General features: G+C 40.7%; 2 protein-coding genes across 6 annotated transcripts; one reads left to right on the top strand and one right to left on the bottom strand.

Moving 5' to 3' along the window:
- Window positions 1-1,083: 1,083 nt before the first annotated feature.
- On the bottom strand, window positions 1,084-8,984 carry hscb (HscB mitochondrial iron-sulfur cluster cochaperone). The gene is made up of 6 exons (XM_039013761.1): window positions 8,530-8,984; window positions 7,027-7,123; window positions 2,432-2,521; window positions 1,739-1,883; window positions 1,460-1,507; window positions 1,084-1,328 (listed from the first exon to the last, which is right to left on the bottom strand). Exons 1-6 carry the CDS (start codon window positions 8,883-8,885, stop codon window positions 1,234-1,236), a joined length of 831 nt encoding a protein of 276 aa, XP_038869689.1. The 5' UTR covers window positions 8,886-8,984; the 3' UTR covers window positions 1,084-1,233.
- Window positions 3,273-21,236, top strand: LOC120063396 (volume-regulated anion channel subunit LRRC8A-like). 5 transcript variants are annotated; one of them, XM_039013759.1, is made up of 9 exons: window positions 3,273-3,298; window positions 9,989-10,083; window positions 11,075-11,409; window positions 15,929-16,073; window positions 16,260-17,423; window positions 17,689-18,021; window positions 18,206-18,391; window positions 19,361-19,651; window positions 20,380-21,236. In XM_039013759.1, the coding sequence occupies exons 4-9, from the start codon at window positions 15,936-15,938 to the stop codon at window positions 20,653-20,655; spliced, it is 2,388 nt and encodes a 795-aa protein (XP_038869687.1). In that variant the 5' UTR covers window positions 3,273-3,298; window positions 9,989-10,083; window positions 11,075-11,409; window positions 15,929-15,935; the 3' UTR covers window positions 20,656-21,236. The 5 variants fall into 5 exon arrangements, with proteins under 5 accessions (XP_038869687.1, XP_038869684.1, XP_038869685.1 ...); XM_039013756.1 differs by lacking the exon at window positions 3,273-3,298 and adding an exon at window positions 9,024-9,158; XM_039013757.1 differs by lacking the exons at window positions 3,273-3,298; window positions 11,075-11,409 and adding an exon at window positions 9,024-9,158.
- The last annotated feature ends 6,511 nt before the right edge of the window (window positions 21,237-27,747 follow it).

Below are 27,747 nucleotides of genomic sequence, written 5' to 3'. Positions count from 1 at the left end.
ACAAAAAGGGGGGAAAATGGAAGCTTGATTTTCAAATATTCAATCCACTGTAGATTTAAAAAAATGTGTTAACAAATTGTATGGGAGAGATCTCTAAGGGACGCCATGACTGGCACAACTTGCCATTCTTCTTGAACTAATAATTACAACGATGAGATCCGAGGCCCCACTGAACAGGCAGCTTAATCATTATTCAATAGCGCCCATCTGACTAGCATAATTGTTTTATATATATGTGTATTTGGCATACATAAATAACTTTCTAATTCTGTAAAGGGCATCCTCTTGGTTCAGAGAGATATGAGCTGCTTTTCTTCACCCTGTATTTTCAAGGTAGTATGTCTCCCTCTACAGGTTACGAGGTGCATATTCACAACTCACATTTCCCAGTGACTCAACCTGAGGACCTATTAATTACATGCTGCACTGACAGGCAGGATAATCATGTAAATGTTATTTTCGGGATTTCAATCAGTGCAATTAAATGTCTGTTTGTCACATTAAATGTATGCAGTTGAAATACACCATCCTGACCCTCCAATGTCCTTAATACTGTATTATTTACACATATTTCAAATCAAATGTTATTGGTCACATACACATGGTTAGCAGATGTTAATGTGAGTGTAGCAAAATGCTTGTGCGTCTAGTTCCGGCAGTGCAGTAATATCTAACAATTCCCCAACAACTACCTAATACACACAAATCTAAAAGGGGTGAATGAGAATACGTACATAAATATATGGATGAGTGATGGCCGAGCAGCATAGGCAAGTTGCAATAGATGGCATAAAATACAGTATATACATATGATATGAGTAATGTAAGATATGTAAAGCATTGTTTAAAGTGGCATTGTTTAAAGTGACTAGTGATCCATTTATTAAAGTGGCTAGTGATTGGGTCTCAATGTAGGCAGCAGCCTCTGAGTTAGTGATTGCTGTTTAGCAGTCTGATGGCCTTGAGCTAGAAGCTGTGGGGAGAACGAGGGAGTAAAGGATGTCATGTTTTCATTTGAATCAAACTGGATAATGTAAATGTCTTTTTAACTGACCAACTACACACACAAAAAGGCAACAAGTAATCAGTAAATATTTGACATTTATTTGTATACCTGAAACTTGCATGCGAATACATCTTTAAAACCTTCTATTCAAATGTGTCATTGTATTTTTTGAAAGTCTCAACAACCTTAACATGACCCTGGAAGCATGAAAAGGAAGTCAACACCGTTTACATTGGCTCTGAAAGTTTTTCCTTCACCTTCTCTTCAATGTTCGCAAAGTATTTCATTTGGGCGAGAAGCGCTTTGGCAGCTTGAAGCTCACCTGTTGAAAAGAAATAGACGTTGAGTGAAAGTTGAACCATGTCTCACCAGGGCATCAGCAAGCATCTCCGAAGACTGAAGACAGGAGGGAGAGTAACAAAACCCTTTGCTATCTGAGATAGTGCAGCATACCTTTGTGCAGGGATGCATCTATTTGTTCAGTCAAGTCTTTCAACTTCTCTGCAAGTAAAAGGGCAAAGTAAAACTTGAATACATTTTGCATTTAGGGGCCATACGGTACAATTTCATCACCCCGAAAAAAATCTCATCCGTGAGCATGTCAAAGTCATTACTGCAAAAATAAGCAAAACACTGATCCGTTTCATTAATCTCACATCCTGCCGATTCAAATCAACATACTCAAAAACAAAAAAGAACTAGCCTGAGTAAAATGACTTTTTCAACCCACACCTTTCATAGAGGCGCCTATCTTGGCCGACTCTTCTTTGCTTTGTGCCTCCTCCAGTGCTTGGTTGATCTCCATCAACTCCATAAGGAACAGAGGATCAGCCCCCGCATCAGTCCCCTCCTCTATCCCCATGCCATTCAGCTCGAGCTGAAAATGAAGCAGGAAGTCACTTAAAAAAACTTTACGGACATTGAAGGGAACACAACATTCCACCAGGTTGTCACAAACATATCACTGACCGTCTGGCATGTTATAAAAACCTACAAGTACAGTAGACAAACTGATGGGGGGGGGGGGGGGCTTTGTGCTGTTGATTGCTCTTAGGGGTTCTAGGCTAGGTTACTCTCAAACAATGTGACAGCTGTGGTTGTTAAAAGGGTTCTTGCTACGTTAATACTATTTGACTGATTGAATTGGTTTGAGAAAAAGGGATTGTTAAGAAAAACTGTGCTAACCACCGAAGGTTGGTGGCACCTTAATTGGGGAGGACGGGCTCGTGGCAATAGCTGGAGCAGAATACGTGGAATACTATCAAATACAAACACATAGTTTCCATGTATTTGATGCCATTCCATCCACTCCGTTCTAGCCATTATGAGCCGTCCTCCTCTCAGCAGCCTCCACTGGTGCTAACATTAATTCAAAGTGTGTCTATATAAATAATAAAAAACTTTTTAAAAAAAGGACAAACTCACCATGTAAAGGCCACGACTCAAAGGCTTGAGCAGGGTCCTGTATGCTTTGTTTACTAGGGCTGACTGGTATTCAGAGTACTCTTGTTCTTTCTGACAAAAGAAATAGACAACTTTAACTTACAAGTAAAGATTCAGTACATTGAGCACTGTACTGTAGTTAGTCTATATGCCCAGACTGACATCACATAATGGTAACATACAGTCACATCCAAAATTATCAGCACCCTTGACAAAGATGAACAGAAAACGACTGTATGAAATAACAATATAACTCCGTATTTGTATTATTTAAGGTCAATGGCATCATGAACTTCACCAAGTAGCATGACATTTTAGCCAGAAACCTGGTTGACTCTGCCAGGAGGCTGAAACCTGGCTGCAAGTGGATCTTCCAGCAAAACATTAACCCCAAGTACACATCAAAATCCACAAAGAAATGGTTAATTGAGCACAAAATCAACATTTTGCAATGGCCAGCTCAGTTTCTGGACTTCAACCCCATTGAAAACCTTTGGTTTGTATTGAAGAGGACAGTTCATGAGCATAGATAAAGGAAAGATTCTGTATGGAGGAATGTCTAAGGTTTAATTTAGATTTATTAGGAACCCCATTAGCAACAGCTAGTCTTACTGGGGTACAACACATGAAGAAAAAAGACTTTAGATACATTTAAAACATGAACATGTAGTGTGTGTGTGCATCTATCAGTTCCACATACATGTCAGTACACACAACAATTAGATCACATGGGGGAGAGGAGTTATGCCGTGAGGTGTTGCTTCATTTGTTTTTTTGAAACCAGGTTTGCTGTGAATTTGTTCTGGACCTGGGGACTGTGAAAAAACCCCTGGTGGCATGTCTGGTGGGGTAAGTGTGTGTGTCAGTGCTGTGTGTAAGTTGATTATGGAAACAATTTGGAATTTCCAACACATTAATGTTTCTTATAAAAACAAGAAGTGACACAGTCAGTCTTTCCTCAACTCTTAACCAAGAGAGACTGGCATGCAAAGTATTAATATTAGCCCTCTGATTACAATTAAGTCGGGCTGCTCCGTTCTGGGCCAGCAGCACCTTTACTAGATCTTTCTTCAAGATAAGATCAAACTAGAGTCTGCACGACTTGCTTTGTGGAGTGTGGTGTCAAAAAAAGCAGAGCATCTCTTTATTAGACAGACTTATCCCAATCTTTACAACCATTGAATCTATATGTTTTGACCATGACAGTTTACAATCTAAGGTAACACCAACTAACTTACTCTCCTCAACTTGTTCAACAGCCACACCATTCATTACCAGATTCAGCTGAGGTCTAAAACTTAGGGAATGATTTGTACCAAATGAAATGCTCTTAGTTTTAGAAATGTTCAGGACCAGTTTATTACTGGCCACCCATTCCAAAACAGACTGCAACTCTGATCTGGGACCCCGCCCAGTGTGTTCTCCAATCGTATAAAACATTTCAGGGTCAGTGCCGTTATCCTCGTAAGCAAAGGGTGCCGGAGTATTGAAAATAGGGGTGCCAATAATTCTGACCCCGATCTAATTTATTACTTGTTAAACAAAATCTCTTTCTCTGAGCAATTATATTAGTATTAAATAATCTAATTGTCAAAATAATTTTTGCATACAATATAGCTGAGTGTTTGTATTAGTTATTTTACAGTATTTTTTGCTCATCTTTATCAAGGGTACCAGTCATTTGGGATGTGACTGTATATAGAGAATATTAGACGTCAGACAGACAAAAATAAACACAAACACATTTAACACATCTTTCCTCAAACTGTCAAACTGTCACAAATGTGGGAAAGACCATGTCACCATGGGAATTACATTACAAGTTATTTCACACATTGCCACCTCTCCGATTCAGAGGGATTGGGTTGAATGCGGAAGACACATTTCGGTTGAATGCTTTAAATTGTGCAACTGACTAGGTATTCCCCTTTCCTCTATATCCATTTATCTTTAAAAGCCAAACCCTGGGTGATAATTAGATTCCTCGACAGATCTTGACACTTTACAGCGGGAAGCGGGTTGGGATGTGTCTGGATCCATCAGGGAACAGGTATAAGTGAGATGTGGCGGATGGGTGTAACGGTGGATACAAGCTTAGGGTGCATCCCAAATGGCACCCTATACCATCCAATAAAAAGTAGTGCACTACAAAGTGAATAGGGTGCCATGTTGGACGTAGTTTTGGAGATGGCTGACAGGCAGAGAGCATTTGCAGCTGTCAGGTCCTTCAAACCCAGGCAGGATCAATAGCCTCCAGTGGTGGCCAGAGGGGCTGTCATGTCAGCAGTATGCCCTTTGTCTTTACCCAGATGCCTCAAATGCAACAGGAGCATCCTGGAAACCTTGTAATTGTAAGTAATGAGTTTTACCCCCTGTAGGACAGTCAAATTAGGGGAATGTAGCCAGGGGTGCTGATTAATAATACAATCGGAAAGTTGTGTAATGATTTGGTTGTGGTAGAGGAATCCTTGGCAGCATGTTTTGCTTTCAGTCCCATTGTGCAACAGTATAAGGTCAGCTAATTAGGTGATAACTGTCTAGTCCCATTGAAGTATAGTGGGTAATTTAAATTATATCATTATCCCAGCCTATGTAGATTATAACTGTCTTGTCCCATTGAAGTATGGTGGGTTATTTAAATTATATAATTATCCCAGCCTATCCAGATTATATCATTATCCCATGATATTACAGGGTCTAAAATGGTTTTAAGTGTGAAATGCAAGCACCCATTCCTAGTGTTGTCCATTCCTAATACAGTCCATTCCTAATACTGTCCATTCCTAATACTGTAGAGGCCTAATACTGTACAGGCCTAATACTGTACAGGCCTAATACTGTACAGGCCTAATACTGTCCATTCCTAGTCCTGTACAGGCCTAATACTGTCCATTCCTAGTCCTGTACAGGCCTAGTATTGTCCATTCCTAGTCCTGTACAGGCCTAGTAGGCCTATTAAAAAAAAAATCAAAACCTCTATTCAAACATTAGCCTTCATGAAAGTCCTAGCGTAAACCTAACCCAAGCACTGGACCAATTTTTCAAAACCCTGAACCCCGCCTTTTCTCTTACCCCAGCCTTATCCTTTTGCAAAACTTGGGCAGTTATTATAATATTTGAATATCCGAACGGACGTTAGAATTCGATTAGCCTACTTCTGGGAGTATTCAAAACATGACATAGGCCTATTTGAATAAAAAGGCTCAAATGTAATTCAATTATGTATGTGACATTTTCAACATACAAGGATAGACCATGACATTTTTATCAAACAACAGTTTTAGGACAGTTTTTATGACCGTGTACTATTTTTTTTTTTTTTTTATGTAATTTTTCACAGGTGTACTTTGTTATTGTCGATCAATCAAAGCTGCACTACTGTCAGAGGCTCCATGTGTAGCCCCTTGATCAACACACTCAGTTCCATTATACTACACATAAGAGTCATTGGACGAAGGCGTCTTCTGTACGGGGGAGTTTGTAAAGGTCTGAACATTAACACGTTTTGGAAGCATATGTACCTTATCTTTCATATCAGCGAGATTAAGGTTAAATTGATACACACCTTTATAGGGTTAGGGTTCCGACACGGCCATATTTCCATGTTACAGTGCTTGTTTACGGAAAACAGAATGGACTACCTGTGCTAATTAGCCATCTGCGTCTCCAGACACCTGTATGAACGGAAGACGGACACCACAAACGTATTTTACATTTGTGAAATTAATTTGATGTGATATGAAAGTAAAAGGATTTATGTTTCAAGAAACGTACCGCAATTGAGAATCGATTCACGTTTAGATGGAGTATTTGGCTGTTTTGGCTTCCAGAGCCAATACGCCTTTAAACAGAACATGTAAGGTCTTTGGACAATAAGGAGTAACGTTAGGCTCCTTTAGTCCATTATTGGGCTACTCCATGTGTAGCAAGTGAAGTGCGAGATTCCTAATCAATGCAAAATGGAATTACAATTACGGAATAAAGTTGGCTAAATGAGAAGGAATAGGCTACAATGATCAACCAATAGGTAGGCTGTTGTTTAATAAAAAAGTAGAGCTGTTGTGGATAAGAATGGGGAGCACAACAAAACAGCCTCAATTAGCCTTACTAACTTAACTGGCTAGTGTAGCTTCTTTACATCGATTTGATGGTCATCACAAGTTACCACAGTCATAAACCTAGCCTATTTCAAAATTGTATCTGCATAAAACGTGAATTTAAACCTAACCTTAGCAAATAACATTAACCACACTGTTAACCTTATGCCTAAACTTAAATTAAGACCCAAAAGCAAATTTTTGTTTTCATGAATTTTTACGATATAGACAATTTTAACTTTGTGGCTGAGGTAACTATTAATGATAACCTGATTATTTGACAAGCAGAGAGTGCGCCGCAAGTCCCCATTGAAGTTTTTTAACTTTAAAACGCATGTATTTCGAATACCCAGATATCACCCCCAAAATTGTATATCATTCTAATAGCGAAATCATTAAAAATGCCCATCCCTACTCAAAACCCAAGTGGTCCCTGCCTTATTGCTGTCAACTGACAAGCCCTGAGCCCTCCATCCATACCACAGTTTTCTGGCTGAAGTTGTCAGGGTGAAGAGACCGCTGGAGCTTCAAGTATGTTTTCTGCAGCCTCTGGGTATCCAGTGCAAAGGTCTGGTCACTTAAAATAAGCAATAACAGAGGTTAAGCATCCATTGCACTGTAGGCTACTTTAGGGGGAATCTATGTCCTATTAAAGGCCTTGTTTTTTAACTGATTGTGATTCCTACCCATACATTTATTCCACATGTCATTGTGTTACAGCCTGAATTCAAAATAGATTAAATACATATTTTTTTTCTCAACCATCTACACACAATACTCCATAATGAAAAAGTGCAAACATGTTTTTAGAAATGTATTGAAAATGAAATACAGAATTCTCATTTACATAAGTATTCACACCCCCTGTCCTTTACACTTGTGTGTGGTTGGTGGTTGTGAAGGTGGTTGTGAAATTGTTAGATTACTTGTTAGATATTACTGCACGGTCGACACGTGAAGCACAAGCATTTCGTTACACTCGTATTAACATCTGCTAACCATGTGTATGAACAATAAAATTTGATTTGATTGTATTGCACACAGAGTGAGTCCATGCAATTATTCTGTGACTTGTTAAGCACATTTTTACTCATGAACTTATTTAGGCTTGCCATAACAAAGGGGTTGAATACTTATTGACTCAAGACATTTAATATTTTCATTTTTAACAGTGGTGGAAAAAGTACTCAATTGTCAAGATACCTTTTATAGAAAATGACGCAAGTAAAAGTCACCCAGTAAAATGAGTAAAAGTCAAAAGGTGTTTGGTTTTGAATATACTTAAGTATCAAAAGTAAATGCAATTGCTAAAATATAGTTAAGTATCAAAAGTAAAAAGTATAATTAATTTCAAATTCCTTATATTAAGCAAACCAGATGGCACAATTTTCTGGTTTTGAATTTATGGATAGTCAGGGGCACACTCCAACACTCAGACTCCATTTACAAATAAAGCATGTGTTTAGTGAGTCTGCCAGATCAGGAGGCAGTAGAGATGACCAGGGATGTTCTCTTGATAAGTATGTCCTTCTAAGCATTCAAAATGTAACGAGTACTTTTGGGTGTCCGGGAAAATGTATGGAGTAAAAAGTACATAATTTTATTTAGGAATGTAGTGAAGTAAAAGTTGTCAAAAATATGAATAGTAAAGTACACTACAGAAAGAAAAAACTACATAAGTAGGACTTTCACTTACCACCACTGATTTTTGTATTCATTTTTAAAGTTTTCTAAAAGCATAATTCCACTTTGAAATGATGGGGTATTGTGTGTAGGCCAGTGGTACACAATCTCAATGTAATACATTTTAAACTCAGGCTGTAACACAAAACAATTGAAAAAGTCAAGGGGTGTGAATACTTTCTGGATGCACCGTTTCTGATGAGTGCAAACAAAATGAATAATAATAATGATAATAACAGGTAGCCTAATGAGTGTGTAAACATAATGTAACATTTCAATTGAAAACGTTATATCACTCACCACTCCATAATCAGGAAATAGGATGCCCTCTCATCTGGAGGCTGGACAAAGTTACACGATAAACAGAAGAAGGCCGGAGTTTGTTCGACAGACTGGCCACAGTTCCAACAGTGTAGCTTCACAGAGGCTGTGCAGAAAGTCCTTTGCAGTGAACTGACATGTTTTACTATACTTTCGTTAAGTAATCTGAAGCCTGTGTGCCTCCTTGTGCCCTTACTGTTGAAGGTGATAGAGTTGTTGCATAGCGTTGCACGAGACGAAGCCTTTGATAAGCATTGCCTGATAGCTAATAACTTCGGTGAATGCTGAAGAGCCTGAGATATGCAAATAACGCCTAAATTATTCAGTGAAAGCATTGTTGACAGGTGAAAGCACAGGTTAGTTCTCTACATTTTTATACTAGAGCACTTCCCGGAGAATTATGTTTCTTCTTCTACTGTGTGATAAGCGACAAAAAAACGCACTACTGCCGCCTATCGGAAATGGGCATAATTGCAGGCTGCAATGCTCAACGACAACAGATGAAAAGAAGGCAACACTAGCTAGCTAAAATTAGCTAGCCCCACACCATCATGTATTTCTGTTAGCCTGTGGTGTTCGCCAGCCTTGCTGCAGTGGAGCAAAACTGAGTAAGTTGTCTAGTAACTAGACTATAGTTAGTTAAAACGATAGTCAAGATGGGCCTTACTTCTCTGAGAGTTGTTTATGGTAATGCCGGTCGAGCTAACATTTTAATGCTAAGAAATGTCAGCTAGCAAGCTACGCTAGCTAACGTTATAGCTAGCTAACCAGTTTAACTATAACTGGTGTATGTTTCTAAGCTAGCCATCACTGAAATTATAACATCAATAGCTACACACTGTCTAATTGATCATCGATTATAGGCTATCTAGCAGCTGAACTTCTCAATCGTCTGCATCATATACCGGTTTCATCTGGCATGACTTGGCCAACTAGCTACTGTAGCTAGTTAGCTATCATTAGTTACCTAGCTAGCTGTCATTTACGTTAGTTACTAAATGTATATGACAAGGCTAGATAGTTAGCAGTGTAAATAATGTAGCTAGACTGTCTAGCTAGAGTATTTCACCATGGAGATTGCAATTGTCTCTTTAATTTCATGAGATCATCCATGTGTCATGTGTTTTGGACTTTGCAAACTGGTTACATCATCAGACTCCAGAATAAGCCATGTCATGTAATGTGTGTGTCACCCTTTCATGTGCTTAAATCCACATGTCTTCCCAGGCATGTGATTTCAACTTTGGGAATGGGATGTCAGACTTATGTAAGCTTAAGCTGTTAGTGTTGTATACAAGCCTACATCTTGCCAGTCTGTTTGCTAGCTAGTGAGTTTGTCTGATAGGTATTAACCCCAGTGCTACAAGACCAGACATTAAATAGTTGCTTGCTAGGCCTAATTAGGCTTATTCCTCTTCCAATTTCCTTTCGTTTTCAGATTAGGCACCCATTCCTATGGAGATAGAAGACACCTGGGCTCATGAGGATCGATGGGCTTTCACTGAGTGGGATATCCACCAATGACCGCACCAGGTACCGAAGTACAGATCACACCAGTACCATCACTGTGGTAAGAGCTCCAGAGTGGAGCAGTGGTCTAAGGTACTGCATCTCAGTGCAAGAAGCGCCACAACGGGCCCTGGTTCGAATCCAGGCTGTAACACATCTGGCTGTGATTGGAAGTCCCATAGGGCGGCGCACAATTGGCCCAGCGTAATCCGGGTTTGGCCGGGGTAGGCCGTCATTGTAAATAAGAATTTGTTCTTAACTGACTTGCCTAGTTAAATAAAAAAAAGAGCAGATGCCTAGATACCTGCACAGTTAACAGAAATTAGGCTAGTCTCCCAGAGATGTCATCTAGCCATGTTTCTAACTCTTCAATTATCTGTGCAGTACTCAGAATTCTTGTGTACTGCATATTACATAAGAATATGAAGTTTGGTCATTCATGTGGCTACTGTCACTCACTGAGTGCTGTCTTTTTGTGCTTCTATTGGCCCTGTAGAAAGAAAAGTTTTACAAATCAGTGCGTTTTGTCAGTACTCTAATGGGTTGTCTGGTCTCTGAATTGGACTGAATTGTTGTGACAATGACATTGTGTGTGGGAGTAGGTTGGAGGTCTGACTGGGCTGGGCTAGGCTGTAGTGGGGCTAGGCAGGCGTCAGACTTCTCATCTCCACAGGAAGTCTGTCTGTTTTATCTGTCTTCCTCACTGAACACAGGCAGCGACAGATAGCCAACTCCCAGTCTTGTGGGAATGAGTGAGGAGGGCAGGGATGGTAGCCTATATTTTCAGGAATATGTTCTTTAGAATATGTTACGAAATAAACGTTGCAAGTAACAAAGTTGGCAATAACGAACACATGTGGATTCTTCAATCCTACAGCTTTTTATGTGCTTTATTTATTACTTTGCAGCAGAATTTTTGGAACACGTTCTAAAGAACTAAATAACATATTCCGGAAATAGAATGACAATCCAGAGAGGAGAAGGGCTATTAGGTTCCTTCCAATGTTCCTTCTAGGGAGACCAGCAGGAGACACGGGGTACAGTGTTGAGCCTACTGGGAGACAGGAGCTGGAGACACAGTGTTGAGCCTACTGGGAGACAGGAGCTGAAGACACAGTGTTGAGCCTACTGGGAGACAGGAGCTGGAGACAGTGTTGAGCCTACTGGGAGACAGGAGCTGGAGACACAGTGTTGAGCCTACTGGGAGACAGGAGCTGGAGACACAGTGTTGAGCCTACTGGGAGACAGGAGCAGGAGATACAGTGTTGAGTCTACTGGAGACAGGAGCTGGAGATACAGTGTTGAGCCTACTGGAAACAGACAGTCAGCGCCGCCTCCTCCTCCTCTAAGGTAAACAGGATCTCCTCCTGAAGGTCGCGGGGAGACAATACCCTGGGTATTATTATGGGAAACGACTAAGAATAGATAACGAAAGTAAGGTGGCTGTCGTGCCTGTGGTTTGTGTTTGGATAGGACGAGCCAAAACGGAAGATTTGTCTATAGAAGTGTTACAGTTGTGAAGATAATGTTCTTGGTGACAGTGGCACGCAAGTGAAAGAGCGGGACACATGGTAAAATGTCAGAGGTTTATCAGTCTGTCTATCTTCATGGTAGTTAAGTATTGGAGTTGAAGGCCTAAATAGAGAAGACATATTTTGTATGCTGTTCATAAATGGAGACTTAATGTTCTACTGTATTTTATTCCAGATTTTGTAAGTATTATTTCTTTTACTTTAAAATGTGGAATATTGGACATGTAGGATAGCTAGACTGCATCTTTTTTTCTGTTAGTTTCGATTTTCTGTCACTTGTGTCTCCTATCTATTCTGGAATGTTTTAATTCTGGAATGTTTTAATGATCTGCCAACTACCTTCCCCATAGCTTTTGTTATACATTCATCTCACTACCCTGTTCTTCTCACTGCATGTAAACACTTCAATATTGTACCTCTTCTATTTTCCAAGTAGTTTCATGGCCAGGTCTCTGCGTTTCTTTCTTCATATTTGAAGTGATTTAAACACTTAAATTACTAATCTAACCACTGATGAATTGGATTACTGCTAACTGACTTTGGTCTTCTGAGACATGGTGTGTGTTTTCCAGGGTAATCCAAATTGGTGATGGGGGGAGGGAATTGATACAGTTAAATATCGCAATATTATTTAGGATTATATCAATACTTTGACTCCAACTATTGATTTGTATTTTTTGTTTTGTTAGGTAGCTCTAGTCGGCTGTACCTGCACCAGAACTATTTTTCATCCTATAGCTTGTTCTCCATCTTCTTTTTAAATGGTGAGCCAACATGTTTTCAGCACTTTTATTTCCCTGACTGGTCTCTCGGCAGCAGACATACAGTCAGGTCCATAAGTATTTGGACAGTGACACAATTTGCATCATTTTGGTTCTGTACTCCACCACAATGGATTTGAAAGGAAACAATCAAGATGTGCTTTATGTGTAGACTTTCATCTTTAATTTAAGGGTTTTGTCCAAATTATTACCCGTGTAGGAATTACAACCTTTTTTATACATAGCCCCTGAATTTTAGGGGCTCAAAAGTAATTGGACAAACTGACATAATCATAAATTAAATTATTATTTTTAATACTTGTTTTGCAAATCCTTTGTAGTCAATGACTGCCTGAAGTCTGGAACCCATAGACATCACCAGATGCTGGGTTTCTTCCCTGGTGATGCTCTGCCAGGCTGCCAGCTGTCTTCAGTTCCTTCTTGTTCTTGGGTGTTTTGTCTTCAGCAAGTGAAATGCATGCTCAATTGGATTCAGGTCAGGTGATTGACTTGGCCATTGCAGAACATTACAATTCTTTGCCTTAAAAAAGTATTGGGTTGCTTTCGCAGTTTGCTTCGGGTCATTGTCCATCTGAACTGTGAAGTGCCGTCCAATGAGTTTTGAAGAATTTGGCTGAATCTGAGCAGATAATATAGCCCTAAACACTTCAGAATTCATCCTGCTGCTTTTTTCAGCAGTTACATCATCAATAAATACAAGTGAACCAGTTCCATTGGCAGCCATACATGCCCACGCCATAACACTACCTCCACCATGCTTCACAGATGAGGTGGTATGCTTCAGACCATGAGCAGGTCCTTCCCTTTTCCATACTCTTCTCTTCCCATCATTCTGGTACAAGTTGATCTTCATCTCATCTGTCTATAGGATGTTGTTCCAGAACTGGACAGGCTTTTTTTAGACGTTTTTTGGCAAACCTCTAATCTGGTCTTCCTGTTTTTGAGGCTTACCAATGATTTACATCTTGTGGTAAACCCTCTGTATTTACTCTGGTGAAGTCTTCTCTTGATTGTTGACTTTGACACAGATACGCCCACCTCCTGGATGGTGTTCCTGATCTGGCCAACTGTTGTGAAGGGGTTTTTCTTCACCAGGGAAATAATTATTCTGTCATCCACCACAGTTGTTTTCTGTGGTCTTCCGGGCTCACCAGTGTGTTCTTTCTTGTTAAGAATGTACCAAATAGTTGATTTGGCCACACCTCGTGTTTTTGCTATCTCTCTGATTGGTTTCTTTTGATTGTTCAGCCTAATGATGGCTTGCTTCCCTGGCAGTGACAGCTCTTTGGACTTCATATTGAGGGTTAACAGCAACAGATTCCAAATGCAAATGCCACACTTGAAATCAACTCTAGACCTGAGTGATCTGAAAAGTCATAGTCAAATCGATCAATAATTATTTTACCACAAAAAATATATACAGTCTGTAGAAACCAGGAGAATAAAGGTTCAGAGCTTCTGTGAAACATCATAGCACAGTTGAAAAATATATGGCAAATAGAAATCCAATATGGATGGTGTTAAGAGATAGATGGGAGGGGTTGAATGGAGCTGAAGGTTGGGACTAATAACAACAAGATAACTAATGTAAAACATACTGTGTCCTTATAATAACTCATGTAAAACATACTGTGTCAGTAAACGTATATAGGTTTAGAACTTTTGTGAAGGAGCACAGTTTGAAAGATATGGCAAATAGAACCGGATGGACATCAGAAATAGATGGGAGAGGTTGAGGGTAGAGGAAGGACAGGAGTAAAAACAAACAAAATGAAACTATTGTTAAATAGATTGTGTCCAAAAAATGTATATAGTATGTATAAGCTGGAAATACAGGCCTGAGCGTTGTTGTTCACTAGTTTGCTCCGATTGGGTGAAGGGTGGTAGGGTTGGAGGGTAATAAAGGAAATATATATATATATATATATATATATATATATATATATATATATATATATATATATATATATATATATATATATACATACACGTATGTATGTGTGTGTGGGATTGGAAATGATGCAGACAATTACATTGATGGAAGCTACAATCTATCTACAATATTAAAGCTGATCTACCTCCTAAAAAAATGCCTCTAGACCATTTATCTGCTTACTTGTAAATTAACTAATGAGGGAATAAAACACACCTGGCCATGGAACAGCTGAGCAGCCAATTGTCCAATTACTTTTGGTCCCTTGAAAAGGGGGGGACCACATTAAAAAGTGCTTTAATTCCTACCCCGTTCACACAATTTGGATGTAAATACCTCAAATTAAAACTGAAGGTCTGCACTTTCAGCTGATATTCATTATTTAATTTAAACTCCAATATGCTGTGATAGACAGCTAAAATAATAATAACTTGGTCAATGTCCAAATATTTATGGCCTGACTGTATAGTGAGCAATATGTTTGGGACATCAAATAGCAATCAAATCGCAATATTGAATCAGGTGAATCGCAATATATGTATGGTATTGCGATTTAATATAATATTGTGAGGTCCCTGGCAATTCCCAGCCCAACACACACACCCTGCCAGCCCTAATGAAAATGCTGTCCCAAACCCTGCCCTATGGCAGCTAGATTAACTGGACCTGTTTAACAATAGTGAAATCAATAGCAAACCAGCCAATATAGGTGTCAGAACATGCATGCGGTAGTCAGTCTATTCAATTACTATACCTCTTCAACTGAATCCATCTGGTTGCCTATTATCGGATGCATGACCCTGTTAGCATTGCTGCTATTGATTCAGAGGGGTTGGGTTAAATACGGAAGACCTATTTCGGTTGAATGCATTCAGTTGTGCAGTTGACCAGGTATCTCCCTTTCCCTTTTCTGATGCCGTCAGTACAGAATATGTGTTACACATTACATTCATTTGACATAGGATGCTTGTTTTGTTCATGGAGTTCCAGAGGCAAGACCTATGGTAGTCTTCATTGATTTGAGTGTTAAAAGAAGACGGGAATGGCTGTTACTAATTGCGGTAGCTAATCTATATATGTTCCGGATGCAATAGATTTTTTTTTATGGCATAAAACAGATTTCCCTATTTTAATGTAGTAGACAATTTATTAGTGGCGAGTGCACCGTTATTTTATTGGACCTGAAGGCCCCCATTTTTAAATGCCAAGTATTTCAGAAATTCAGAATTGCTCTTCTGCAATTTGATCATAAAAAAACGTTGAATTTGAAATGATGAAACCTCCTGTCTGGCATACTATGGGTGGCAGGTAGCCTAGTGGTTAAAGCGTTGGGCCAATAACCAGGTCGCTAGTTCAAATCCCCAATCCGACAAGGTGAAAAATCCATCTGTGACCTTGAGCAAGGCACTTAACCCTAATTGCTCCAGGGTCGCCATTGTCCAGGGTCGCCATTGCTGCCGTCGCCATCGTGACCCAACTCTCGTAGGGTGTCAGAGGGAGAGTTGGGGTTTGCAAAAAAACACATTTCCAATTCACACATGCGTGTAATACATACTTGTACATGTGTGAAACAGGATAAATATAACCACCCACCTAATTATTATTATCTCTCCTCTTCCCAGATAAGCCATGATCCCCATCACTGAGCTGCGTTACTTTGTAGACTGCCAGCCGGCCTACCGCATCCTGAAGCCATGGTGGGACGTCTTCACCGACTACATCTCCATCGTCATGCTCATGATCGCCGTGTTCGGGGGCACTCTGCAGGTCCGTTAGAGGACGTTCCCTTTTTTTTCCTATGTACTTCATCTTGTTTTTGTTCAGCTTCTGTTACAAATCAATTTAAAGTGTTATTTGTAATATGCACAGGAGACAGCATAGTATGCACACACTACAGTAAAATGCTTACTTTACTATTGTCCATGTACTTAAAATGCTTTTGTTTCATTCTAGGTCACCCAGGACAAGATGATCTGCCTGCCCTGCAAGTGGGTGGTCAACCAGACCTGCAGGAGGTATTTCAACGCTACTCTGTCGGCCCCGCTCTTGTTGGAGCCCAAAGGGATCCAATACAACCTGGATCGCCACCAGTACAACTACGTAGACGCTGTGTGCTACGAGAACCGCCTGCACTGGTTTGCTAAGTACTTCCCCTACCTGGTGCTACTGCATACCCTCATCTTCCTGGCCTGCAGTAACTTCTGGTTCAAGTTCCCCCGGACTAGCTCCAAACTGGAGCACTTTGTGTCCATCTTACTCAAGTGTTTTGACTCTCCCTGGACCACCAGGGCTCTGTCTGAGACGGTGGTGGAGGAACGCGACCCCAAGCCCCACAAGATGAACGGCTCCATGGATAAGAAGGCGTCGTTTGTCAGCGAGGACGTGGAGGCCAGCGTCCCCATGCTCCAAAAGACAAAGTCTCGCCTGGAGCAGGGGATCGTGGACCGCACTGAGACAGGCGTACTGGATAAGAAAGAGGGCGAACAGGCAAAAGCTCTGTTCGAAAAGGTGAAAAAGTTCCGCATACACGTGGAAGAGGGAGACATTGTGTACAGGCTCTACATCCGACAGACTATTATCAAAGTCATTAAGTTCATTTTTATTATCTGCTATACGGGGTATTATGTGCACAATATTCAGTTCAGTGTGGACTGTAGTGTGGATATAGAGAGCCTCACAGGGTACAGCATGTATCGTTGTGCCCATCCTCTGGCCACGCTGTTTAAGATCCTAGCCTGCGTCTACATCAGCTTAGTGGGGGTTTACGGATTAATTTGCATGTACACTCTCTGTTGGATGCTGCGGCGCTCGCTGAAGAAATACTCCTTCGAGTCGATACGAGAGGAGAGCAGTTACAGCGACATACCGGACGTGAAGAACGACTTTGCTTTCATGCTGCACATGATTGACCAGTACGACCCTCTGTACTCCAAACGTTTTGCTGTCTTCCTGTCCGAGGTGAGCGAGAACAAGCTGCGGCAGCTCAACCTGAACAACGAGTGGACTCTGGACAAACTGAGGCAGAGAATCACCAATAACTCCCAGGAGAAGCTGGAGCTGCACCTCTTCATGCTGAGCGGCATCCCAGACACAGTGTTTGACCTGATAGAGCTGGAGGTAGTTTGTGTAGAGTGTATTCCATTTTGTCCACGTGCCTTGATTTGGTCTATTTTTGAATGCACACACTGTAGAAACTTTGTGATTTGTTGTACATTATAGGAAAAGTACTCGCACATCTGAGTCGCAGGTGTGTCGGAATAATTACAGGATGTCTTAAAAGAAGAGAGAAACTTGTACACTGCTCCTGCCATGTCACTTCAGTTTATTGAGCTTAAATATCGGCCTCTCGGTCCGAATGTATTCTTTTTTGTTATTATTGTAGGTACTGAAGCTGGAGCTCATTCCAGACATCACCATCCCTCCTATCATCGCCCAGCTGGTCAACCTGAAGGAGATGTGGCTGTACCATACCCCGGCTAAGATCGAGGCTCCCGCCTTGGCCTTCCTCAGGGAGAACCTCAAGTCCCTCCACATCAAGTTCACCGACATCAAGGAGATCCCTCTGTGGATCTACAGCCTGAAGAATCTGAGCGAGCTGCACCTGACGGGGAACCTGAGCGCAGAGAACAACCGATACATTGTAATTGATGGGCTACGGGAGCTGAAGAGGCTCAAGGTGCTCCGGCTGAAGAGTAACCTGACCAAGCTACCTCAGGTATTTGTTTCTTTTTTTTAACTTCCTCACTCTATCTTTTTCTCTTGTCTTTGTTTGTTTTTCATGTAATTTATAGTTTTAATCATTTGGTTTGGGAGAGGATCCCCTGTCAAACCCTGTTGTTTTCCCCCCTCTCCCTGCACTGTAATATTTCACATTTTATGTATGATGTTCTTCACCTCAGGTGGTGACGGACGTGGGGGTGCACCTCCAGAAGCTGTCAGTCAACAACGAGGGCACCAAGCTGATGGTCCTCAACAGCCTGAAGAAGATGGTGAACCTGACTGAACTGGAGCTGATCCGTTGTGACTTAGAACGCATTCCACACTCCATCTTCAGCCTGCACAACTTGCAGGAGATTGACCTCAAGGTTCGTTTGTCATTGCTGTTTATTACGTTCCATTAATGTTGCAACATTCTTGTAACTTTCCCAAATTTCCCTGGTTTCCCAGAAATCCTGGTTGCAGGATTTGAGATTGTGTGCTTATTCTCTCCTCATTCCAGGAATCTGCCAATTGAGATTTCAGGAAAACCAGGGAATTTTGGGAACGTTACAAGAATTTTGCAACCCTGCGTTCAGTGTACTTTTAATTTGTGTTCTCACCAATTGTATTACGTGATTGTATTGTTTTTATTCATCTAGATGATTGTATTATGTAAGTGACTGGTTTCCCGGACACATTAAGCGGGCTCTCACACCAAATTGGTTTGGAGCGTTTTTTCTGAATTCTGCTACTTTTCCTCCCTTAGTTCGGTTAGTTTGGGCTAGTGTGAACTCTATCTGCACTCAGGAATGCACTAAACAACGCACATGGTTCGCTCAAAAAGGAAAATCTCGGTCTGATTAATTTCGTACCGTGATGCGGTTCGCTGCCGGTGAGAATGCAGTCCAGACCAAACACAGGAAAATAACCAGAGCTGCGCAGTATTATTGGTTGCTTGACTGAGAGCATTTGATGAAGTGCATGCAGTACCATAACTTGATATCTCTGAAACATTCTGTGAGTAGCTGCACATTTATGACCACATCCAATGCAGATTAGGGGGACTGGGGCTATACCGGGGATATAGGCTACTGAATATAGACTATTCAAATCACATTTTAATTGTCACATGCGCCAAATACAAGCGGTAGTGTACGTACATATATGTATGTATGTATGTATGTGTAACAAATAATCAAACTCTGATTCGAACTACAGCTAAGTGAAAACCTGTGTGAAAATGCCCCAAATCTAGTCCAGGACTAATCTTAATCTGTGTCAGGGAAACTGGCCCTGTATTTATTAAATGTTTTTGTATGTATGAATGAAATGTATTATTATTGTCATCATTGAAGGACAACAACCTGAAGACCATCGAGGAGATCATCAGCTTCCAGCACCTGCACCGGCTGGTCTGCCTTAAACTCTGGTACAACCAGATCGCCTACATCCCCATCCAGATCGGCACCCTGAACAACATGGAGAGGCTCTATCTGAACAGGAACAAGATCGATAACATCCCCAGCCAGCTGTTCTACTGTCGGAAGCTGCGCTTCCTGGACCTGAGCCACAACAACCTCACCTACATCCCAGCAGACGTGGGGTACCTGCAGAACCTCCAGTACCTGGTAGTCACTGCTAACAGAGTGAGTGCTTTCCTTTTCAGATTTGGTTTGTTGTACAAACATTTCTGAGGGTGTATTCTGGATTAGTTATGAGGAAAGTGTTGTCTGTAGCCGTGTTGACTCATCTGAGAACTGTGAATCAAATCCCATTAACATATTGTGCAGTGATAGTCACGTCCACCTGACACTATAACATATTGTGAGGTGATAGTGACGTCCACCTGACACTATAACATATTGTGAGGTGATAGTGACGTCCACCTGACACTATAACATATTGTGAGGTGATAGTCACGTCCACCTGACACTATAACATATTGTGAGGTGATAGTGACGTCCACCTGACACTATAACATATTGTGAGGTGATAGTGACGTCCACCTGACACTATAACATATTGTGAGGTGATAGTGACGTCCACCTGACACTATAACATATTGTGAGGTGATAGTCACGTCCACCTGACACTATAACATATTGTGAGGTGATAGTGACGTCCACCTGACACTATAACATATTGTGAGGTGATAGTGACGTCCACCTGACACTATAACATATTGTGAGGTGATAGTGACGTCCACCTGACACTATAACATATTGTGAGGTGATAGTGACGTCCACCTGACACTATAACATATTGTGAGGTGATAGTCACGTCCACCTGACACTATAACATATTGTGAGGTGATAGTCACGTCCACCTGACACTACCTCTCGATCCCACTTTTCTTTCTTTTCGCCCCACTTAGATTGAGACCCTGCCCAACGAGCTGTTCCAGTGTAAAAAGCTCCGTACTCTGAACCTGGGTAACAACTGCCTGACGTCTCTGCCGTCACGCTTCGGGGAGCTGACGGCCCTGACCCAGCTGGAGCTGAGGGGGAATAGACTGGACTGTCTGCCCGTGGAGCTGGGGGAATGCAGGCAGTTGAAGAAGACGGGCCTGGTGGTGGAGGAGGACCTCTTCAACACCCTGCCCACCGAGGTGAAGGAGCAGCTGTGGAAGGTGGACAAGGAGACTGCCTGAGTAAATAGGGGGTTGAAGGATGGTAACTCAGTCGAAACAGACACAGGCCGGACACCTGGAAGACTGAAGAGGACTAGAGAGGACTACACAGACTCGGACAGCTCGCTAACAGAGCAGCCCCTGCTCACTCTGACTGTATTCTACTCTACTGCAGGGATGCTTTTCAAGGGAATCAAAGTCCCACCGCCATGCCACTTTTTTTCCCAAACGTAAAAAAAGATACAAAAAAGTCTGCCGTGGGATACAGTGTTTGCTTTGAACAAGATGATGAGAGATGTCAGCTCGACTGTGTTGCACGTGAGGATACAAAATGCTAATGCCATATTCCTGTAAGAGAAGGGACTCTGCAGGTGGGCAGTGTAATTGTCATTCAGGCAGGGTATATTATCCTGTTACATACAGTACAATAGGCCCCCCTTGATAGATTCTAGTCCATAGGGTGCTAAGTGGCAATAGTTAGTTGCCCACTCTCAGTATGTGCCATGAGAGATGGTGTATAGCTACTGTCAGCAATGACAGGAGGAAGAAGCTCCATTAAAGGAGGATTCTCCAAGATCTCTGGTCCTGTGTTCATTACTCTAGTGTGTGTGTGTGTGTGTGTGTGTGTGTGTGTGTGTGTGTGTGTGTGTGTGTGTGTGTGTGTGTGTGTGTGTGTGTGTGTGTGTGTGTGTGTGTGTGTGTGTGTGTGTGTGTGTGTGTGTGTGTGTGTGTGTGTGTGGTCGGTCCATTACATTCATAACAGAAAATATCTTAAATGGGGAATTTTCCACTCACAATTGGACGGACCTAGCTGAATTTGTCAAATCAAATAATGTTGTAGCGGCCAGGTCTTTATTCCTTGCTCACTGACTGACATTTTAGTTAATATGTTTTACAAAGTGCTTAAGAACAGCTCTTAGCTGTGGTATATTGGCCATATACCACACCCCCTCGGGCCTTATTGCTTAAATACACCAGTGGGTTTTTTTCTCCAGTGGCAATTCGGTAAATTGTTATTTTATCAGTAAGTTATGTCAAAGTAAACGTAGCCGACGACTGCTATACAATCCATTTATATTACTCCTCCTATGCATCAGCACTGGAATGTGCTGCTTAAATCAGATAAAATGTCTGTAAGCAGCTGAGGGATGGGGCTGGAGAATTGTAACCACTCTCAAATTCATTGGCGGAGCCATGCAACCATGGACTAAGCATTCTCAGTCTCAATGGAAATTCTCCTTTTGAAAGAGGTTTTTATTCCAGGACTAAGATTAATCTGAGTTATATTATTCAAGAATCAATGGGTGTATATATCATTCATTTATAAGTCCACAAATAGATATAGCAATTACAGATAGACCCTTTCCTCAGCAATCCACTGCTGATGACATTGACAATCAACTCTTATTTCATGGTGTTATCTCAGACATACTTGTCTCTTAATGGAATTATGCAAATATTCATGCTAGACTAGATAGCGAGACAAGACTAACAGAAGGGATCCGTTTTTTAGACACAGATTAGTCCAGGACTAAAAACCATTCTCAGTCTCAATGGAAATTCCCCTTTGAAATAGGTTTTTATTCCAGGACTAAACTTAATCTGTGTCTTGGAATTGGAGTTATATTATCCAAGAATCAATGGGTATATATCATTAATTTATTACTCCACAAATGGATATAGCAATTGCAGATAGCCCCTTTAAGCATATTTCATAGTTACGTCAGGGATCATTTTTGTTTTTTGCGTACAAAGTAACCACACATGAAATATATTGTACTGAACAAACATATATAAGCAACATGCACAACTTTCAAAGATTTGACTGAGTTACAGTTCATATGAGGAAATCAGTCAATTACAATAAATTCATTAGGTCCTAATCTATGGATTTCACATGACTGGGGATACATGTATGCATCTGTAGGGGCGTGGATCAGAAAACCAGTCAGTAACTGGTGTGACCATCATTTGCCTCATGCAGCGCGACACATCTCCTTCACATCAGGCTGTTGCCTGTGGAATGTTGTCCCACTCCTCTTCAATGGCTGTGCAATGTTGCTGGATATTTGGTGGAAACTGGAACACGCTGTTGATTCAGAGCATCCCAAACCCCACCGCCACCATCTCTTCACAACGTTGACATCTGCAAACCACTCGCCCACAGGACGCCATACATGTGGTCTGAGGTTCTCAGGCTGGTTGGACCTACTGCCAAATTCTCTAAAATGACATTGGAGGCGGCTTATGGTAGAGAAATGAACAATCTCTGGCAACAGCTCTGGTGGACATTCCTGAAGTCAGCATGCCAATTGCACGCTCCCTCAACTTGAGATGTCTATTGCATTGTGTTGTGTGACAAAACTGCACATTTTAGAGTGGCCTTTTATTGTTCCCAGCACAAGGTGCACTGGTGTAATGATCATGCTGTTTAATCAGCTTCTTGATATGCCACACCTGTCAGGTGGATGGATTATCTTGACAAAGGAGAAATGCTCACTAACAGGGATGTAATCAAATTTCTGCATAAAAAAATATGGAACATTTCTGGGATCTTTTTATTTCAACTCATGAAACATGGGACCAACACTGCATCTTGCATTTATATTTCTATTCAGTGCATTAACAATAGCTACCTGGATGGCATCAGCATTACGTGGATTAATGGCAGTATTTGAAAAGAATGGTCATAACAGGTTGAATTCAATCAAACCCACACTATAGTATTTCCACTTCTGGGGTCTATATAATACAGCATATTATAGTTGAGGTGACTGAATAAACAAGATGAATCACAATAGACAGATTTGATTCAATCTGTCCCTTTGTCAGGCTACCACAGTGAAGCATAGCCATCACTATGAAGGGATCTTGCTCAACTGAAGGGTGCATCTCTCTTTCAAAAGGAGAATTTCCATTGAGACTGAGAATGCTTAGTCCATGGCTGCATGGCTCCGCCAATGAATTTGAGAGTGGTTACAATTCTCCAGCCCCAATCCCTCAGCTGCTTACAGACATTTTATCTGACTACATTATGTTCATTTTCAGAATTAAGGACCAAAATTGAGTTAGGATTTGAAATAAAAATGTTATTGGTCACGTACACATATTTAGTAGATGTTATTGCCGGTGTAGCGAAAAGCTCCAATGGTGCAGTAGGATCTACACAAACATCTAAAAAATAAAATGGAATTAAGAAATATATCAACTTTAGGACGAGCTTTGTCGGAGTGGCATTGACTAGAATACAGTATATACATATGAAATGAGTAAAACAGGATGTAAACATTATTAAAGTGATCAGTGTTCCATGGGTACTTTGGCCTTGTTAACTTGTACTTAAAGATGGGGATCGATGTTCAAGTTGATCCTTAATGTGTGGGTGCCATATTGAGCTACCGGTTACTACTGTTCATTAGTGTTGATACGCAACCATGAATGGGGCTCTATGCTCTAGTTAAGAGGTTGTTAGTGTGCAGCTGAAATGGCACCCTAAGTAATGCACTGTAGGGATTAGGATGCCATTTCAGATGGACCCTTCAGTTGAGTTTTCATTTCAAACTAGACATTCTAGCTGTTATGAGTCTGACAACCAAATATCTGATCCTCATAGGTCATTCCATATCCATCTATTTGTTCTTCAACTTCTATTTTTGTGAGTAAAATTCTATACCACCCCCGGCATTTCTGGGTTTGTCTCAGTGAGCATGATGATGTTGCGATGATTGTGGACTTCTGTATGCAAGGTCAACGCATGGCTCTGACACAGCAGCACAACACGTGCATAGAGGTGCTGTCTGAAAACAGGGATTATAACACAGATGCAAAGAACATTGCTGTGGGATGACATGGAGATTAACAAATTATGCACAGTGATTTTATGACTGAAGGACAACACAAACAACACCGGAATGATAGCTGGCTATGTAAAGCTGTTCTGCCATTGCTTGTCTATCGCACTTGATGATGGGCAAGTGCAAGAAGTTAAGAAGATTTAAAGCGAAGGAAGATGGGCTCATTGTAATGGTTGGAATGGAATTAATGGAACGGAGTCAAACATATGGAAACCACATGTTTGACTCCATTCCATTGACTCCATCCCAGCCATTACAATGAGCCCGTCCTTCTATAGCTCCTCCCATAAGCCTCCACTGGTATTTATGTTCTTAAAAGGTTATTATGACATGCACGTTTCCTCAGCAATCCACTGCTGATGACGTCGACAATCAACTCTTATGTCATACTTGTCTCTTCATGGAATTATGCAAATATTCATGCTAGACTAGATAGTGAGACAAGATTAACAGAAGGGATCCGTTTTTTAGACACAGATTAGTCCAGGACTAAAAAGTATTCTCAGTCTCAATGGAAATTCTCCTTTGAAATAGGTTTTTATTCCAGGGCTAAGCTTAATCTGTGTCTGGGAAACAGTCCCTAGATGAATGCAGCCCATCATCAAGTGTGAGGTGTCTTGGAGAAAGTGTGTACCCTTGTGTCCTGTGCACCGCTTGTGATTGGATGGTCAGTATGGAAACTATGCATTCGGTGCACAGTTTGTGTTGAAGTCTGTTAATCGTTGTGTCATCCCATAGAAATCTATTTAAATAAGGGTTTTTATTTATTTTAAATCTATCACTCACTCAATTAATCTTCTTGAAGCCATTAGTATTTTTGTAGATTTTCCGGTTATGTCTACATTTTTTTTTTCAATTTTATTTTGGATTTTGTGTTCTGTATAGCATAATCAAGTGTTGAATGCAATACCTAATATGTTGAATAGTTATTCATTAGAAAAATAGTTGCACTTACACATTTTTCTGACCATTTTTCTTCAGTGTTGACAGTTATTATTAGTACAGTACACTATAACCTCAGGAAATTTACATTTCAGTTTTATTCTTGCATTTTTTTGGTGTTGCTTTAATAGCATTTTTTTTACTACTATTTTTATGTTCATTTAAACAGTTGTTATACCACACATTTTTATAATTATATATGTTTTGAAAAATGTTCTAGTCAATATGATTTAATATATTTAATATTAATTGTAGCTTCAAAATTATATTTAGAACTTTGAAAAATAAAAATAAAACACTTGTTTCTGAAATCATACATCACATATGTGTCAATCGATATATTTTGTGTGTATTCATTTGTGTTGTTTCCTTTGTTGCTCACTTTAATTAAGAGTATGGAAGAAATTGATGTGTACAGTATATGTTTTAGAGCCATCATAGATGTACAGTAGACCCTACTCCTACCACAATCCCATGTAGTTCTATTTTTAAACTGGAATGTCATCCTCCAACATGTTTTTTTTACACCATATTTTGTTTTTAAATCAAATTCCTCATCTAAGAGACTGACAACCCCCATTTTACTACTAGTAAGTAGTGTATCAGCAGTATTAACTTTGTTGCCAAAAAAATCTCCCAGCACTTCAGGAAAATAACATTGCTATTTTGTTTACATGACATGATGTTGTGAAATGTCTATTTGATCCTAATTATGCCCTAAAATATTGTCATCATTCCCCTCCTTTAATTCCTCTTGTGAAATTACAGTATAATAAACTTAATAACACACATATACTTATCTCATTTTAGCATTTGCTTCCTGGATCAATTTGTGTTGATTTTGATCAATTAAGTGGGCACTTTACACTGCCTAACCACAACAATCAAGAGGCTTGATATGTATATGAAGTACTACTTTATTGTAATAATATTGGAATATGAGATCTTTCTATTTTCTAATAGACATTTGAGCACAAGTCTGCAAGTAATTACGTTGACCTTCTCTAGATGAGAGAAAAAAAGTTCCATCATAACAGTAGTAAGAAAGGCCATGTGAGGATGTGAAAGAACCAGGTGACAATGGTCGTGGCCTCTAAACCTTCAAGCTGCTGGAGCCTATTCCAACTAAACTACTGAAAGAGATGCTTCCTGTGCTTGGCCCTCCTATGTTGAACATAAAAAAATCGCTCCCAATCCACCGGATGTGTACCAAACTAAAAATATAGCCTCTCTTGAAAAAGCCAAACCTTGACTCAGAAAATATAAAAAGCTATTGGCCTATATCGAATCTCCCATTCCTCTAAAAAAAAAAAAATGAAAAAGCTGTTGCGCAGCAACTCACTGCCTTCCTGAAGACAAACAATGTATATTAAACGCTTCAGTCTGGTTTTAGACCCCATCATAGCACTGAGACTGCACTCGTGAAGGTGGTAAATTGCCTTTTAATGGCGTCAGACCAAAGCTCTACATCTGTCCTCGTGCTCCTAGACCTTAGTGCTGCTTTTGATACCATCGATCACCACATTATTTTGGAGAGATTGGAAACCCTAATTGGTCTACAAGGACAAGTTCTGGCCTGGTTTAGATCTTATGTGTTGGAAAGACACCAGTTTGTCTCTGTGGATGGTTTGTCCTCTGACAAATCAACTGTAAATTTTGGTGTTCTTCAAGGTTCTGTTTTAGAACCACTATTGTTTTCTTTATATATTTTACCTCTTGGTGATGTCATTCGGAAGCATAATGTTAACTTTCCCAGCTATGCGGATGATACACAACTGTACATTTCGATGAAACATGGTGAAGTCCCAAAATTGCCCTCTCTGGAAGCCTGTGTTTCAGACATAAGGAAGTGGATGGCGGCAAATGTTTTACTTTTAAACTCGGACAAAACAGAGATGCTAGTTCTAGGTCCCAAGAAACAAAGCCTGGTAACAGATGGAGAATACATCATGAGGCGGTGGCTCCATCTGCTGGACGTGCCAGGTCTTGACGGGCTCTCCGGACAGGACTAATTGGGGCTGATTGGGAGCTGGTGAGTAATCAAGGGCGGATTGCTCACCAGCTGTGTGAGGCCCATAACGCTGCCAGAAGGGCAGCACACAGGAAGAGGACTAGGGGAAGTGAGGTGACTTCCATTTGGTTGGATACGGTTACCCGAGGGAGTTGAGTTTGTGTGCCCGACAGGAAGACCCGGAGCCCAGGAGAAGGTATCCCGGGGGGATCTCATGGGGGAGACATGTTCTTTTTGATTTATTATTTAATAAACACCCTTGAAACCGAGCTAATCATACTATGTCCGTGTCTGATCCACAATATC

This window comes from Salvelinus namaycush, chromosome 18 (assembly GCF_016432855.1).
Source record: "Salvelinus namaycush isolate Seneca chromosome 18, SaNama_1.0, whole genome shotgun sequence".
Lineage (NCBI taxonomy): Eukaryota > Metazoa > Chordata > Actinopteri > Salmoniformes > Salmonidae > Salvelinus > Salvelinus namaycush.
This window is presented reverse-complemented; position numbering and strand designations above follow the sequence as displayed.

Bases quoted from the DNA above. Each gene is read 5' to 3' on its own strand.
- LOC120063396 (XM_039013759.1), top strand. From the start codon at position 15,936: ATGATCCCCATCACTGAGCTGCGTTACTTTGTAGACTGCCAGCCGGCC. The intron at 17,424-17,688 runs GTAGTTTGTGTA...TTATTATTGTAG, and splicing joins TTGACCTGATAGAGCTGGAG to GTACTGAAGCTGGAGCTCAT. The intron at 19,652-20,379 runs GTGAGTGCTTTC...CGCCCCACTTAG, and splicing joins TGGTAGTCACTGCTAACAGA to ATTGAGACCCTGCCCAACGA.
- hscb (XM_039013761.1), bottom strand. From the start codon at position 8,885: ATGCTTTCACTGAATAATTTAGGCGTTATTTGCATATCTCAGGCTCTT. The intron at 7,124-8,529 runs GTGAGTGATATA...GCTTATTTTAAG, and splicing joins TATTTCCTGATTATGGAGTG to TGACCAGACCTTTGCACTGG. The intron at 1,884-2,431 runs GTGAGTTTGTCC...CTTCATTTTCAG, and splicing joins TGAGTCGTGGCCTTTACATG to CTCGAGCTGAATGGCATGGG.